This window comes from Mauremys mutica, chromosome 1 (genome assembly GCF_020497125.1).
Source record: "Mauremys mutica isolate MM-2020 ecotype Southern chromosome 1, ASM2049712v1, whole genome shotgun sequence".
Lineage (NCBI taxonomy): Eukaryota > Metazoa > Chordata > Testudines > Geoemydidae > Mauremys > Mauremys mutica.
The window spans coordinates 312,605,516-312,619,267 of NC_059072.1; the positions used below are offsets into that span (position 1 = coordinate 312,605,516).

A 13,752-nucleotide genomic window follows, 5' to 3' on the forward strand; every position below is an offset into this window, starting at 1 on the left:
TGCTTCCAGTTAAGCACCTGCTCAAGTTCTCTAATGTTCTCCCTTTGGGAGCGCTAGTCAGCAAACTAAGAAGAAATAGAACCTGCTGTTGAGACTGCCTCTGATGAAAAGTGACTGACTGGAATGAGATCATGGTCTGAGAGTTTGGATAGAAAAACAAGCATTACTGTGACCTAGGCACCTGATTTATTTTATCTCCTACAGACTTTCGACCTGTTTGCTATGAGGAACCCCAGCACTGGTGCTCAGTTGCCTACTATGAACTCAACAACCGAGTAGGGGAGACTTTCCAGGCTTCTTCTCGGAGTATTCTTATAGATGGATTCACGGATCCTTCAAATAACAGGAACCGATTCTGTCTTGGACTGCTCTCTAATGTCAACAGGAATTCTACTATAGAAAACACCAGGCGACACATAGGTAAAGGTAAGAGCAAATTCTCTCTTATTGGTAAGGAACAGAGCGTGGAAGAATGTCCATGGTCTAGAACTAGAAAAGTGTGTTTGTCCATTGTATCTGTCTATGTACCTAACCAACATGAATGTAAAGCCACCTGCTTGGCTTCTTTCTGAAGCAGTAGATGAGGCATCGGCTCTTTACTGGGAAGAGGGTAGCTTTTTACAAAGGTTATTTACTTGGCCTACATGGAACCCATAATTAAAAACAAAACTTTGCTCTAACTTAGAAGTATGTATTTTCATTTGTATTTATCAGAACATCTGGCAACTGAGAATATTGCCATTGAAATGTCACTAAAAAAATAATTATTGGTGCCTTGCTGCTGGTTCTTCTATCACTAAAAAGCAGGTGGAGATAGACAACACACTAACTAGCTGAGCTATACATTTAGATAGCACTGCTAACGTTTCCTCTGTTGCTTTTTTTCTCTGGTTAAGGAAACCAGTCCAGTCTGATTCTGTGTTTCTGGGAACTTTTGCCAGTTAAATCTAAGAGAAATCTAAGGTTCTTTTTCAAGTGATTGCCCACATGTATTCCACTTCTGGTGAAGTGCACATGTGCTCCATACACACGACTGAATTATTTTGGCCAGCAGTGTCCATTGGGGCCATGCCTGTGCTCTGTATGCCCTCATGTCCCCCTGCTGAGGCCAGAAAGAGCAGAGCAGGTCCAGCCATCCCATCAGTTCCTTCTGATCGCCTGTGGCAGTAAGACAGAACCCCCGCAGTGTCTGCTTCACTGTGCATTTGTGACTTTGCCTACTCGTGTATATAAATTAATTGTAGATAACGTCATTAGTACACTTGTCATTTTTCTCTTACACCTGCTAGCTTTAAAACCAATACTTTTTTTTTTGTGTCCTTAGAGGCTTCTCTGGTACCAAGATTTAACTGCTGTACCTGAAACAAAATCCCTGGAGTTCAAAACTTGCCCCTCCTGTGATGCAACTATTCTGCTCAATGATGAGCATTTTAGGTGTCTTTTTGCCTTGGAGAGGGGCACATCCCCATCATAGTTTCAATCTGCCCACCCCTTCTCCAAGAAGACACAGAAGGCTGCTCCTTGCTGCAGCTCATCTCTGTTAGCAAGTTCCAAATTGGGGAAAGCTTGCCAAGTCGCCAGTAGTTAGTGGAAACTTCTGGTCTGTGGCAGCCAGGTTGCTGGTCACTTCCTTGATCTGTCTTGCTTTTCCTCCCTGGGAGCTTGGCATCTGGACATCCCAGATTGCCTGGAGTTTTTGCAGTTGTTGCTCCAACAGAGATTTGACAGCCCTCAGCCCTTTCTGGGAATCCTCCAGATGCTGCTGTAATTTGTTTTGTGAAGCTTCCAGGTCTTGTTTTAAATTCCTTTGTGAAAACTCCAGCTCTGGTTTTATGTCTTGTTTACAATCCCACTGGCCATTTTTGATTCTGCAAGCACCTCCTTTATTTGTTCCATCTTGGTTCAACAGGAATCCAGCTCACAGTCTCTCTCTCTCTCTTGGGAAACTGGATGCCGCTCTTGGCATCCGCGTGGCCCCTTTTCAACCCAAGCGGCTAGTCACATTATGGGGCTCTGGGGATGTTCCAGCTGGAAGTAGAAGCTGATGGATTCTGATATTCTCTTTGATGCAGTCTTGTTTATTTACTAGGAATGTACAAAGTCCTCCTTCTCCAAATGCAGGAGGGACCCAGAACGAAAGGAGCAGTTTCTTAGTTTACAGCTCCAAGCCTCTTTAGTCCACAGCCCCAAAAAATCTCTTAGCTTTTTCCAGGGTCACATGGTGTTCATAGGTTACTGCTTGGCCTTCTTGCTTTTTTGCCCCTCTCTCTCTCTCTGTTCTTGTCTTTTTCAGTCTTGTATCACTTATGCCATTCCTCTCCCTCCCCCATGCACACCTACCCAAAACAATACTCAGCCGAAAGCTTTTGGGTGGATTCACACTCTCCTTGTATCTTAGGGCATGGCTACACTTACAGATGTAAAGCGCTTTGAGTTAAAACAGCCTTCATAGAGCGCAGTAGGGAAAGCACTGCAGTCTGTCCACACTGACAGCTTACAGTGCACTGGCGTGGCCAAATTTGCGGCCCTTGCAGCGGCATTGGGAGTGGTGCATTATGGGCAGCTATCTCAGCATGCAAGTGACTGCAACGTGCTTTTCAAATGGGACGGTGGGGTGGATTGTGACAGGGAGTGTGTTGTGTGTATGTGGGGGGAGAGAGAGTGGGTTTTTAGGGGGGCTGAGAGCATGTCAGCATGCTGTCTTGTAAGTTCAGACAGCAGCAGACCTCCCCTTCCCCCGCCCGCCTGCCTCTCTCTCTCACACACAGCATTCCACAGTAATGGCTTGCATGCCAGCTGTCAGAAATGGAGCTTTGAAAGGGCATTTCCACATTCCTACAGGAGTTCAAAACAATGACAAGAGTGGCCACTTTACTTTAGGAGATTATGGTACATTTTCAGAGGCCGATCAGAGCGCAGTAATGCAACACCTTGTTCACACTGATGCCCGAGCATTGTAGCCAAGGCGCTGCAAACGTTATTCCTCTCCCTGAGGTGGAGTACCAGCAGCGCTGGAGCCGTGGAGTCAGAGAGCTGTACATGCCTTGCCAGTGTGGACGAGTAGTGAGCTAGTGCGCCCGGGGCTCCTTTATTGTGCTGTAACTTGCAAGTATAGCCAAGCCCAAAGATGGGGGTTTATGCTCATAGACATGTTAATTGAAGGGTGAGTTCACACCTATCAGTCTCAATGGGGGTTTAACTCAACCCACAATAAGGATTCACCCAGCTCATAACAATATCTTCCTGCCACTTCTGTGACCAGCAAATGGATCACCAGTTTTAACCTTCTCAAAATAAAACAAAGCATGGAGTTTTGGATTTCCTTCTCCCTCTTCATAGACCACTGCTTTCTTCTTTGTTTCTTCTCTCTCTGAGGGAATCAGAGTAATTGGGACATTTTAATGCCTAATGCCAGCTCTGATCTTGTCCCGTAGGCACCAAGGCAATGTCTGCACTACCACTTTTGACATAGCTACTGCCGCTTGTGGAGGCGGTTTTATTATGTCGATGGGAGAGCTCTCCCACAGGCATAGAGCCAGGGGCAGCTCTAGGAATTTGGCCGCCCCAAGCAGGGCGGCACGCGGCAGGGGGCACGCTGCTGGTCGCCGGTCCCGCGGCTCCGGGGGACCTCTTGCAGACGTGCCTACAGAGGGCGCGCTGGTCCCGCGGCTCCGGTGGAGCATCCACAGGCACGCCTGCGAGAGGTCCACCCGAGCCGCGGGACCAGCGAACCCTCCGCAGTCATGCCGGCGGGAGGTCCACCGGAGCCGCGGGACCTGTGCACCCTCTGCAGTCCGGCCTGCCGGTGGTCCGCTGGTCCCGCGGCACCAGTGCACCTCCCGCCGGCATGACTGCGGAAGGTCCACCGGAGCCGCCTGCCGCCCTGCCGGCAAAATGCCGCCCCAAGCGCGCGCTTGGCGCGCTGGGGTCTGGAGCCGACCCTGCATAGAGCAGCTACACAAGTGATCTTACAGCAGCACAGCTGCATTGACACAGTGTAGACATGGCCTAAGGCTCAGTTAAAACAGGCTCCTACCGTCTGCTGAAATCAACAAAAGTTAGAAGCCTAAATGCCTTTGTGGATTTGAGCTTAATGATCTTCTGTTATGTGACTGGTCCTCTTTCTTGTTCACACAACCTTGAATCAGCACTTGCCATGAAATGATTGAAGATCGGACTGGAAACCAGGAACTCCTGAATTCTGTTTCTGTCTCTGCCACTAAGTCACTTGGATGAGTTGCTGAACCTCTGTGTCTTGGTTTCCCCTCCGTAAAGCTGAAATAATAACTTATCTAATTGGCATTAGTTGTCTGAGGATTAAGTAGTTAAGAATCCGAATGGCACTTAGAAGATCTAAAACAATGTATGAGTAATGATGTTGACATTTAGGGCTTGGCTACACTCGAAACTCCAAAGCGCTGCTGCGAGAGCGCTCCCGCGGCAGCGCTTTGAAGTGTGAGTGTGGTTGCGCTGCACGTACTCCACCTCCCCGAGGGGATTAGCTTACAGCGCTGGTGCCACGCTCCCAGCACTGGGGCACTGTTTACACTGGCGCTTTGCAGCGCTGTAACTTGCTGCGCTCAGGGGGGTGTTTTTTCACACCCCTGAGCGAGAAAGTTGCAGCGCTGTAAAGTGCCAGTGTAGCCAAGCCGTTAGTCTTATACAAGTTTTGATATAGGTCACTGATGCATTGGCAGGCCAACGGCAGAAACAGGGAAGAAATGTGAGATACAAATTTGGCTCTGCCACAGAAAAATAAGCAACCCACCTCTACTACAAGTGTTTCCAGGAGAATTCTAGTCTTTTAAATAATGTCTCCTTTCCTGATTGGGATCCAGAATAATCAGTAAACATACATGCTCCTGTTGGTATACAACTGCCTCTATTGCAGTCTGCATTTAAAAAACAAACAAACTCTGAAGTGTTCAGTTATGGATTTCCCCCTTCCATTGGAATGGCTTCTGCTGGAGGACATAAAACAGCCAAATTGAACCGGACTATTCCCTGCTGAAGATACACTCAAGATTTTTCAGGTTGTAATTTATTTAGTTGCAGTAGAAAGCTTCTGACCAAGACTTACATTAAGCAATGATCAGCTAAACTACATTTCCTTTTTTTTTTTTTTTTTAATTAAATGAGGGTCCAACTGAATACAACTCTCAGTGGCCCTACCCAGTTCCCAGTCTCAAAACAGTATTTAAATTGTTTCTAGTCCAGTCTTGAGACTGAATGATTGAATATGGTGAAGGCCCAAGCCAAGTAACACATCTGATATGCTTGATACAAAAACCAGCAAATCTGAAGACCAAATGCCGGGATGCCCCACCTTTCTACATATTGTCCTTTGGAACAGTTAGGATGTTGTGATGCTTTGTGAAACCCCAAATAGTTAATATTTCTTTTTGAACAGTGGAAATGAGATAAACTGGAACTGGACGACTATCTGAAAATAAAGACAAAGACTGTATATGAACATACGCTAGTAGTGTGTTGTAGATCCATAAACAGCAATTGCTAGGCCTCTGATGGTTAAAATTCTCATTTGAGGCAGCTAGTTCCTGTGAGTTTCTGCCCAAAAGGGAAGAGAGGGAATGATCTCCAGAGCAAGAAGAAAATGTGGTAAACACTAATGGTTCTCATTTGTTCAGATTTGAAGATCTGTCTGTGTTGATTAAAAATCCTAGAACCTTATGTAGCGCCCCTCTCCACCTGATTACCTCCTTTACTGGCAATCTACTTACAGGTTCTGATGGACAGGTCTGGGTTCTTTTGGATCCCGCCACCCACTCAGTAGGGTGAATCTTTTTTGGTTATGAAATTAGTTGGCGGTGCCTCCACCCCCCTCACTCCTTCCTGGCAGAGTCACCAGGGCAGCTTGGGCGGAAAATTCTAACTACAGAGGAATCCCCACTTATTTGCCAGATAGTTGGAGACTTCCAAGAAATAACACAACACATAAAAATATATTCAACACAACAATTATATTAAACAGGCAACAATACAACATAACAGGGGAAACACTACTTTTAGGGTCACCGGTGCCCACACTTAAAATACCCGTGTCAGGATGTAACAAATGCAAAACTAGTGTCCTGTTGGTACGCGTACTTTGCTGGGGCCCTTGATGACTGATACAATTCTCTGCAGAGGTGTAGCAGTGTGGCTGACTGGGTTCAGTACAGCCCAAAAGACCCACAAGTGGGAGGAGGTGGTGAATCCCTCCACAGGTGTAATAAGCGGTAGATTATAAAATCCTCAAACCCTCACTCCCTGGCTTGAGGACACAGTTCAGGGAGTAGAGGGTCCCCAAAACAAATTCCCTGACTGACTAACTAACTAAAGACAAGGCACTCACGAGCTCCCCAAATGATTTTCAGGGTTGAGGATGACGCTGGACGATTTCAGGGGCTGCTGTCCGCTGGCAGGGATCCTCCTCAGGCAGGAATCAGCCCTGGACTAGCAGTGCTGACCATGTGGGGACTGGTCTCACCAGGGGAGCTGGAGGCGAACCCAGCCTGGCTGGGGAAATTTCTCAGCGAACATAACAATTGGGAATCATCCGTGAGGAAGGAAAACCCAGCTGGGGAATCTGGTGTCAGGTCCCTAGAGGCCAGTTCTCAGGGGGAACCCTGCTTGCAGGCCTGGGACTCACCAGCTCCCCTCAAAGCCTGTTTGGCCTTTCCCTGGCTGGCTCCAGCCTCCCCTCAAAATGGCTTCTCCCTCTCCTCAACTCCCTGGGAGGGGCATCTCCACTCCCTATTGGTTGCTGGGCAGACTCTGAGGTTGCCTTGGCTCCTCCCTGAGCTGCCAGCAGACAGAGCTCCAGGAATCTCCTTGGGGGTTACACTCTCCCTGGGTGAAAGTCCTTGCCGTCCTCGGCAAGGGTCATTTAACCACAAAACAGCATGCAAGGTCCTCTTCAGCAGGTAATAATAAACATTGCTTAATGGACAATAAATGTAATTTACCAACAAGTAGGTATTGCCATGTCCACATACAATATTAATTTAAAATAACATGAAATTGTTATTCAATGTACATTAATAACATTCTTACTATATTGACATAAATGACTTAACCTTGGAGTCTCCATTGTTAACTATCAGACAGAAACAATAATAGGCCACCCGCACCCATCTGTTTACTAAGTGCAAAGGGACAGAGGTGGAGGTCCCTGGAACGTCATAAGTGAGTTTCTGAACAGGCTTTCGCTCTCGTTCTGAACGTCGAAGTACAGGAGCTTCTTCATTCTCAGGGCTCTCAGCAGTAATGGCTGCAGGACAATCAATGATTTCCCTCTCTGCCGGTTGTATGGATTCTCCCACATCCTCTAGAGGGGGAACCGTACTAGCTGGTAAACCACTTGCCTCTTCAGGCGGTGCCAGCAGGCAGGGGTTATCATGCTCTATTGTTGACTGATGGGGAACAAATGGTGCAGCTTCAGGGTTAAGAATTTGAGCTAGAGGAGGCCCAGATTCTCCCTCTTTAATAGTTTCTACCTCAGGTAACAGCTCATGAAGCATAGAAGGTGTTGGATAATAGGGGAAGAATTCCTCCTCACTGCTACTTTGTGAATGAGGATCATTTTCTCCAAGGGAGGTTAAAGACTCGCTGTCTGCCTCCTCAGCAGATTCAAGTTGTGCAGGAAGGCTTCTTTCTGCAGAAACTTGCTTCCTTAGTCTAGAGCGAGTAATGGGTCGCCGGGAGGGACCATATTCACTATTGTTCTCTTCACCTATTAACTGCCCCACTGGCAAGAGGTGGTTTCGGTGAATAGTCTTACAAACATTTTTTCCATTTTCCATCCTAAGGCGGTATACAGGCAAGTCTGGTAGCTTATCAACCACTATGTAGGTGTCTCCATTCCACCGATCAGCTAATTTGTGCTTTCCAGTGAGACCTAGATTTCGGATTAAGACTCTGTCTCCTACCTGCAGATCCTGTTCACGGACCCGACTATCATATCTCTGCTTGTTGGCAAGGTTGCTTTTCCTGGCTGCTTGGGAGGCCAGTTTGTAAGCTTCCCGCAAGTCACGTCTAAGATTTTGAATGTACTGGAGATAAGTTGTTTCGCTAGCTTCATCAGAGGATATCCCGAAACATAAGTCAATCGGTAGCCTTGCTTCTCTACCAAACATTAAATAATAAGGAGAAAATCCAGTGGACTCATTTTTACTGCAGTTATAAGCATGCACAAGGTAACTGACATGCTCACTCCATCTGGTCTTTCGGGATGGATGCAGAGTTCCCAACATGTTTAGCAAAGTCCGGTTGAATCTCTCCGGTTGTGGATCTCCCTGAGGATGGTAAGGAGTGGTTCTGGACTTCCTTATTCCTAAGGTTTTTGTCAGTTCATGAATTAGTCTGCTTTCAAAATCTCTTCCCTGGTCAGAATGGATTCGGGCAGGGAAACCATAATGTACAAAGAATTTGTCCCATAAAATTTTGGCCACTGTACTAGCTTTTTGGTCTTTTGTGGGATATGCTTGGGAATACCTTGTAAAATGGTCAGTAATTACCAGTATACTGGAGTGGTTTTTTCTATCAGGCTCCAATGACAAAAAGTCAATGCACACCAATTGCATGGGTGCATCTGTAGTGATGTTCACCATAGACGCTGCCCTTTTTGGCAGGGTCTTCCGCTTAGGACTCCCCTATTGCTTGTCCCATAGCAAAAATTATTTGGTCCGTAGAACTGGGGTGAGGTACAGGACTACTTCCTAAAAGAGTCCTTAATTCACTCATGGTCTTCCCTTCCTGCCTAAGAAAGTCTCTCAATTTGGACTGAAAATTGATAGTTTCAGATGGTGAGGCAGGTGGGGAGGGAAAACGTGATTGTGCTTGTATGGTCACCTTCCATCCATCCTTCTCTCCATCTGGCAGAATTACATGGGGAGTCACCACAGTAGACAGTATAATCTTGCTCTCTACAAGAAGGGATAAAGTAGCTTCCCCTTTTCCTTGCATCTGACTCCGAACCACACAAGTTCCCCATTCTTTAACATTAGCAATCTCCTCTTCAATTTTTCTAATGTCCCATTCAGTGGGTACATTCGTGAGCAGGAAGTGGCGTTCAGGGTCAGCCCCCTCCAGCTCACACCAAGTCACAAGCCTCCTCTGGTAATCCATACTGGGAATTTACGTGATTTCCCAGGAAGACAGCAGGGGTGTATATAAGGTCTGAGTTTAAAAGACGGGATCCCAGCGGTGCCTCCAATGTAGCGCCCCTCTCCACCTGATTACCTCCTTTACTGGCAATCTACTTACAGGTTCTGATGGACAGGTCTGGGTTCTTTTGGATCCCGCCACCCACTCAGTAGGGTGAATCTTTTTTGGTTATGAAATTAGTTGGCGGTGCCTCCACCCCCCTCACTCCTTCCTGGCAGAGTCACCAGGGCAGCTTGGGCGGAAAATTCTAACTACAGAGGAATCCCCACTTATTTGCCAGATAGTTGGAGACTTCCAAGAAATAACACAACACATAAAAATATATTCAACACAACAATTATATTAAACAGGCAACAATACAACATAACAGGGGAAACACTACTTTTAGGGTCACCGGTGCCCACACTTAAAATACCCGTGTCAGGATGTAACAAATGCAAAACTAGTGTCCTGTTGGTACGCGTACTTTGCTGGGGCCCTTGATGACTGATACAATTCTCTGCAGAGGTGTAGCAGTGTGGCTGACTGGGTTCAGTACAGCCCAAAAGACCCACAAGTGGGAGGAGGTGGTGAATCCCTCCACAGGTGTAATAAGCGGTAGATTATAAAATCCTCAAACCCTCACTCCCTGGCTTGAGGACACAGTTCAGGGAGTAGAGGGTCCCCAAAACAAATTCCCTGACTGACTAACTAACTAAAGACAAGGCACTCACGAGCTCCCCAAATGATTTTCAGGGTTGAGGATGACGCTGGACGATTTCAGGGGCTGCTGTCCGCTGGCAGGGATCCTCCTCAGGCAGGAATCAGCCCTGGACTAGCAGTGCTGACCATGTGGGGACTGGTCTCACCAGGGGAGCTGGAGGCGAACCCAGCCTGGCTGGGGAAATTTCTCAGCGAACATAACAATTGGGAATCATCCGTGAGGAAGGAAAACCCAGCTGGGGAATCTGGTGTCAGGTCCCTAGAGGCCAGTTCTCAGGGGGAACCCTGCTTGCAGGCCTGGGACTCACCAGCTCCCCTCAAAGCCTGTTTGGCCTTTCCCTGGCTGGCTCCAGCCTCCCCTCAAAATGGCTTCTCCCTCTCCTCAACTCCCTGGGAGGGGCATCTCCACTCCCTATTGGTTGCTGGGCAGACTCTGAGGTTGCCTTGGCTCCTCCTCCCTGAGCTGCCAGCAGACAGAGCTCCAGGAATCTCCTTGGGGGTTACACTTACATTAGGAATCTACTCAAAGGAAGAAAGCTAATTGTCCATGGAGGATCCTGATCCGGCCGAGACCTTTAATTTCTCTGCATTTCCCTATTCATCTAACTTGAAAGGAAAATGCCCAGGAGGGGAAATGCCCTAAGCACAGGACTGCAGGACAGGTCCAATGATACATAGTTCCTAAAGCAGATAGACAGATGAACGCTGTTGAAATGGATACAACTATCTCTTCTCTTAACAGAAAAAATAGTGAGTAAACAAGATTAGGTCACTAGGATAAGTGTATGTAATAGAATTGTCATCCAGTGTACCAGCATGAAACTGTTTCCTGGAAATACCACATCAAAGCAAGTAATAATCCAGAGCACAGTGCAATTATCTGCTAGAAATTGGTCCAATTTCAGCAGTCAAACTTCAAAGACAGACTTTGTAGTACCGAAAAGATCTGGAGGATTCGAAGGTGCTGGATCTCAGGGATCTGAAGAGATGAATGAAATCCCATAAAAGCATGGGAACTCCTGATTTGGGGATTCTGGAAGTGAGTGCAGCCGACTGGCTGTCATTGAAAGTGCTTTTCTCCAGTGAATGCACATTGGAGAAATGGAAATACTTGCTGGCATTTTAGTTTTATAATATTCATGGTTTTTTTAAAAATCCACAACAATAAAACACTGTCACCTAAATTTTCAGAAGTGACTTATGAGTTTGGTTGTCTTTCATGTTGGATGCTCAGTCTGAGATACCTTTAAAGGGATTTGATTTTCAGAGAGTGGGTGCTCTGCATTTTCTGAAAACCAAGTCCTTTAAGTTGTCTCAAGTTGGGCACCCAAAGTTACTAGCATCTGCTAAAAATTTAAGCCACAGTGGATATTTCTATTCCTAGTTTTCTCTTCCTGCCCTGAGGCTGGTCAGTGGCAGTGTTCTCGCTCTGTCTGCCTATATCACATACTTCTATTGCCCTGTCACTGTAGTGTCTGAGCAGCTCACTATCATTACATGTATTTATGCGCACAGCACCCCTGTTGTTCCTACTTTACAGATGGACAAAAAAAAGAGGCACAGAGGCTTGTCTTCATTGCAACAGGTGGCTCCACAGTTACTACACTTGAGCTAGCTTAGCTTGAGTGAGAGCAGCCACAGTGAGCTAGAGATTAACTCTAGCCTAGTGCCTGTGCAACATTAATTTGGCTTCCTTATGCATGTACGTTATGATACAGTCTTTAATTAGGTGATCCTATAGTGTGTTTTCTACAGAACCCATCTCATTCAATGCACAGGCTGGACCTGCTCTGGAAATGAATCAGGGCTGTGTAGTGAAGGCAACTGTTGTCTGTATGACTCCTGCTTCATTTATTGCCGAAGTTGGAAGGTGTGTGGTGAATGGGACAGGGAACTACATGAAAAGAAAGCAGGGTCTCATGTTGAAGGCAGTTGAATGCTGCCCTGAAAAACTGGATTCTGCCTCTGCCCCAGTGCTCCTTTGTGATGTTGGAACTCATAAAGTACTATATAATACTAAGTAGGGCTGTCAAGCGATTACAAAAAATAATTGTGATTAATCGCGCGATTAAAAAAATTAATCATGTGATTAAAAATAGAATATCATTTATTTAAATATTTTTGGATATTTTCTACATTTTCAAATATATTGATTTCAGTTACAACACATAATACAAAATGTACAGTGCTCACTTTATATTATTATTTTTATTACAAATATTTGCACTGTAAAAAAACCAAAAGAAATAGTATTTTTCAGTTCACCTAATACCAGTACTGTAGTGTAACTCTTTATCATAAAAGTTGAACTTACAAATGTAGAATTATGTACAAAAAATAACTGCACTCAAAAATAAAACAATGTAAAACTTTAGAGCCTACAAGTCCACTCAGTCCTACTTCTTGTTTAGCCAATCGCTCAAACAGGTTTGTTTACATTTGCAGGAGATAATGCTCCCATCTTCTTGTTTTACAATGTCACCTGAAAGTAAGGACAGGTATTCGCATGGCACTGTTGTAGCCAGCATCACAAGATATTTACGTGCCAGATGCATTAAAAATTCATATGTCCCTTCATGCTTCAACCACCATTCCAGAGGACATGTGTCCATGCTGATGACAGGTTCTGCTCAATAATAGTCCAAAGCAGTGTGGACTGACGCACGTTCATTTTCATTATCTGAGTCAGATGACACCAGTAGAAGGTTGATTTTCTTTTTTGGTGGTTCGGGTTCTGAAGTTTCTGCATTGGAGAGTTGCTCTTTTAACTCTTCTGAAAGGATGTTCCACACCTCGTCCCTCTCAGATTTTGGAAGGCACTTCAGATTCTTGAACCTTGGGTCGAGTGCTGTAGCTATCTTTAGAAATCTCACATTGGTACCTTCTTTGCATTTTGTCAAATCTGCAGTGAGGCAAATACTCACCAGCAACCACACAACAGAAACGTCAACCCAGAAACCATCCCTTGCAACAAATTCCATTGCCAACTCTGTCCACATATCTATTCAAGTGATACCATGACAGGACCTAACCACATCAGCCCCACCATAAGGTGCTCGTTCACTTGCACATCTACTAATGTGATCTGTGCCATCATTTGCCAGCAATGCCCCTCTGCCACGTACATTGACCAAACTGGACAGTCTCTACGCAAAAGAATAAATGGACACAAAACAGACGTCAAGAATTATAACATTCAGAAACCAGTGGGAGAGCATTTTAACCTCCCTGGACACTTAATTTCAGACTTAAAAGTGGCAATTCAACAAAAAACTTCAAAAACAGACTTTAACGAGAATCTTCAGAACTGGAATTCATTTGCAAACTTGACACCATCAAATTAGGCCTGAATAAAGACTGAGAATGGCCGGGTCACTACAAGAAGTAATCTCCCATCAACTGTTGAGTATGGGCCATCCCCCCTGATGGAATTGGCATCATTAGCACTACAAAAAGTAATTTTTACTCTGACATTCACACCTTCTTGTCAACGATTGGGAATAGGACACATCCACCCTGGTTGAATCATTGACCCCCCACTTGGTAAGGCAACTCCCATCTTTTCTTGTGCTGTATATTTATGCCTGCCTACTGTAACTTTCACTCCATACATCTGAAGAAGTGGCTCATTAGAGCTTATGCTCTAATACATTTGTTAGTCTTTAAGGTGCCACAAAACTCTTCGTTGTTTTTTTTCTTAAAACGAGCAACATCTGAGTCTGCTATAACATGAAATATATGGCAGAATGCGAGTAAAACAGAGAAGACATGCAATTCTCCCCCAAGGAGTTCAGTCACAAATTTAATCAACACACTTTTTTTAAAGCGAGCATCATCAGCATGGAAGCATGTCCTCTGGAATTGTGGCCAAAGCATGAAGGG

General features: G+C 45.5%; 1 protein-coding gene across 2 annotated transcripts in view; it reads left to right on the forward strand.

Moving 5' to 3' along the window:
- Positions 1-13,752, forward strand: part of SMAD9 (SMAD family member 9) — a 71,745-nt gene that overhangs the window by 48,942 nt on the left and 9,051 nt on the right. For both annotated transcript variants that reach the window (XM_045015615.1, XM_045015623.1), the window contains one exon: positions 205-426. In XM_045015615.1, coding sequence (XP_044871550.1) covers positions 205-426 — 222 coding nt within the window. The remainder of the gene's footprint in view (positions 1-204; positions 427-13,752) is intronic.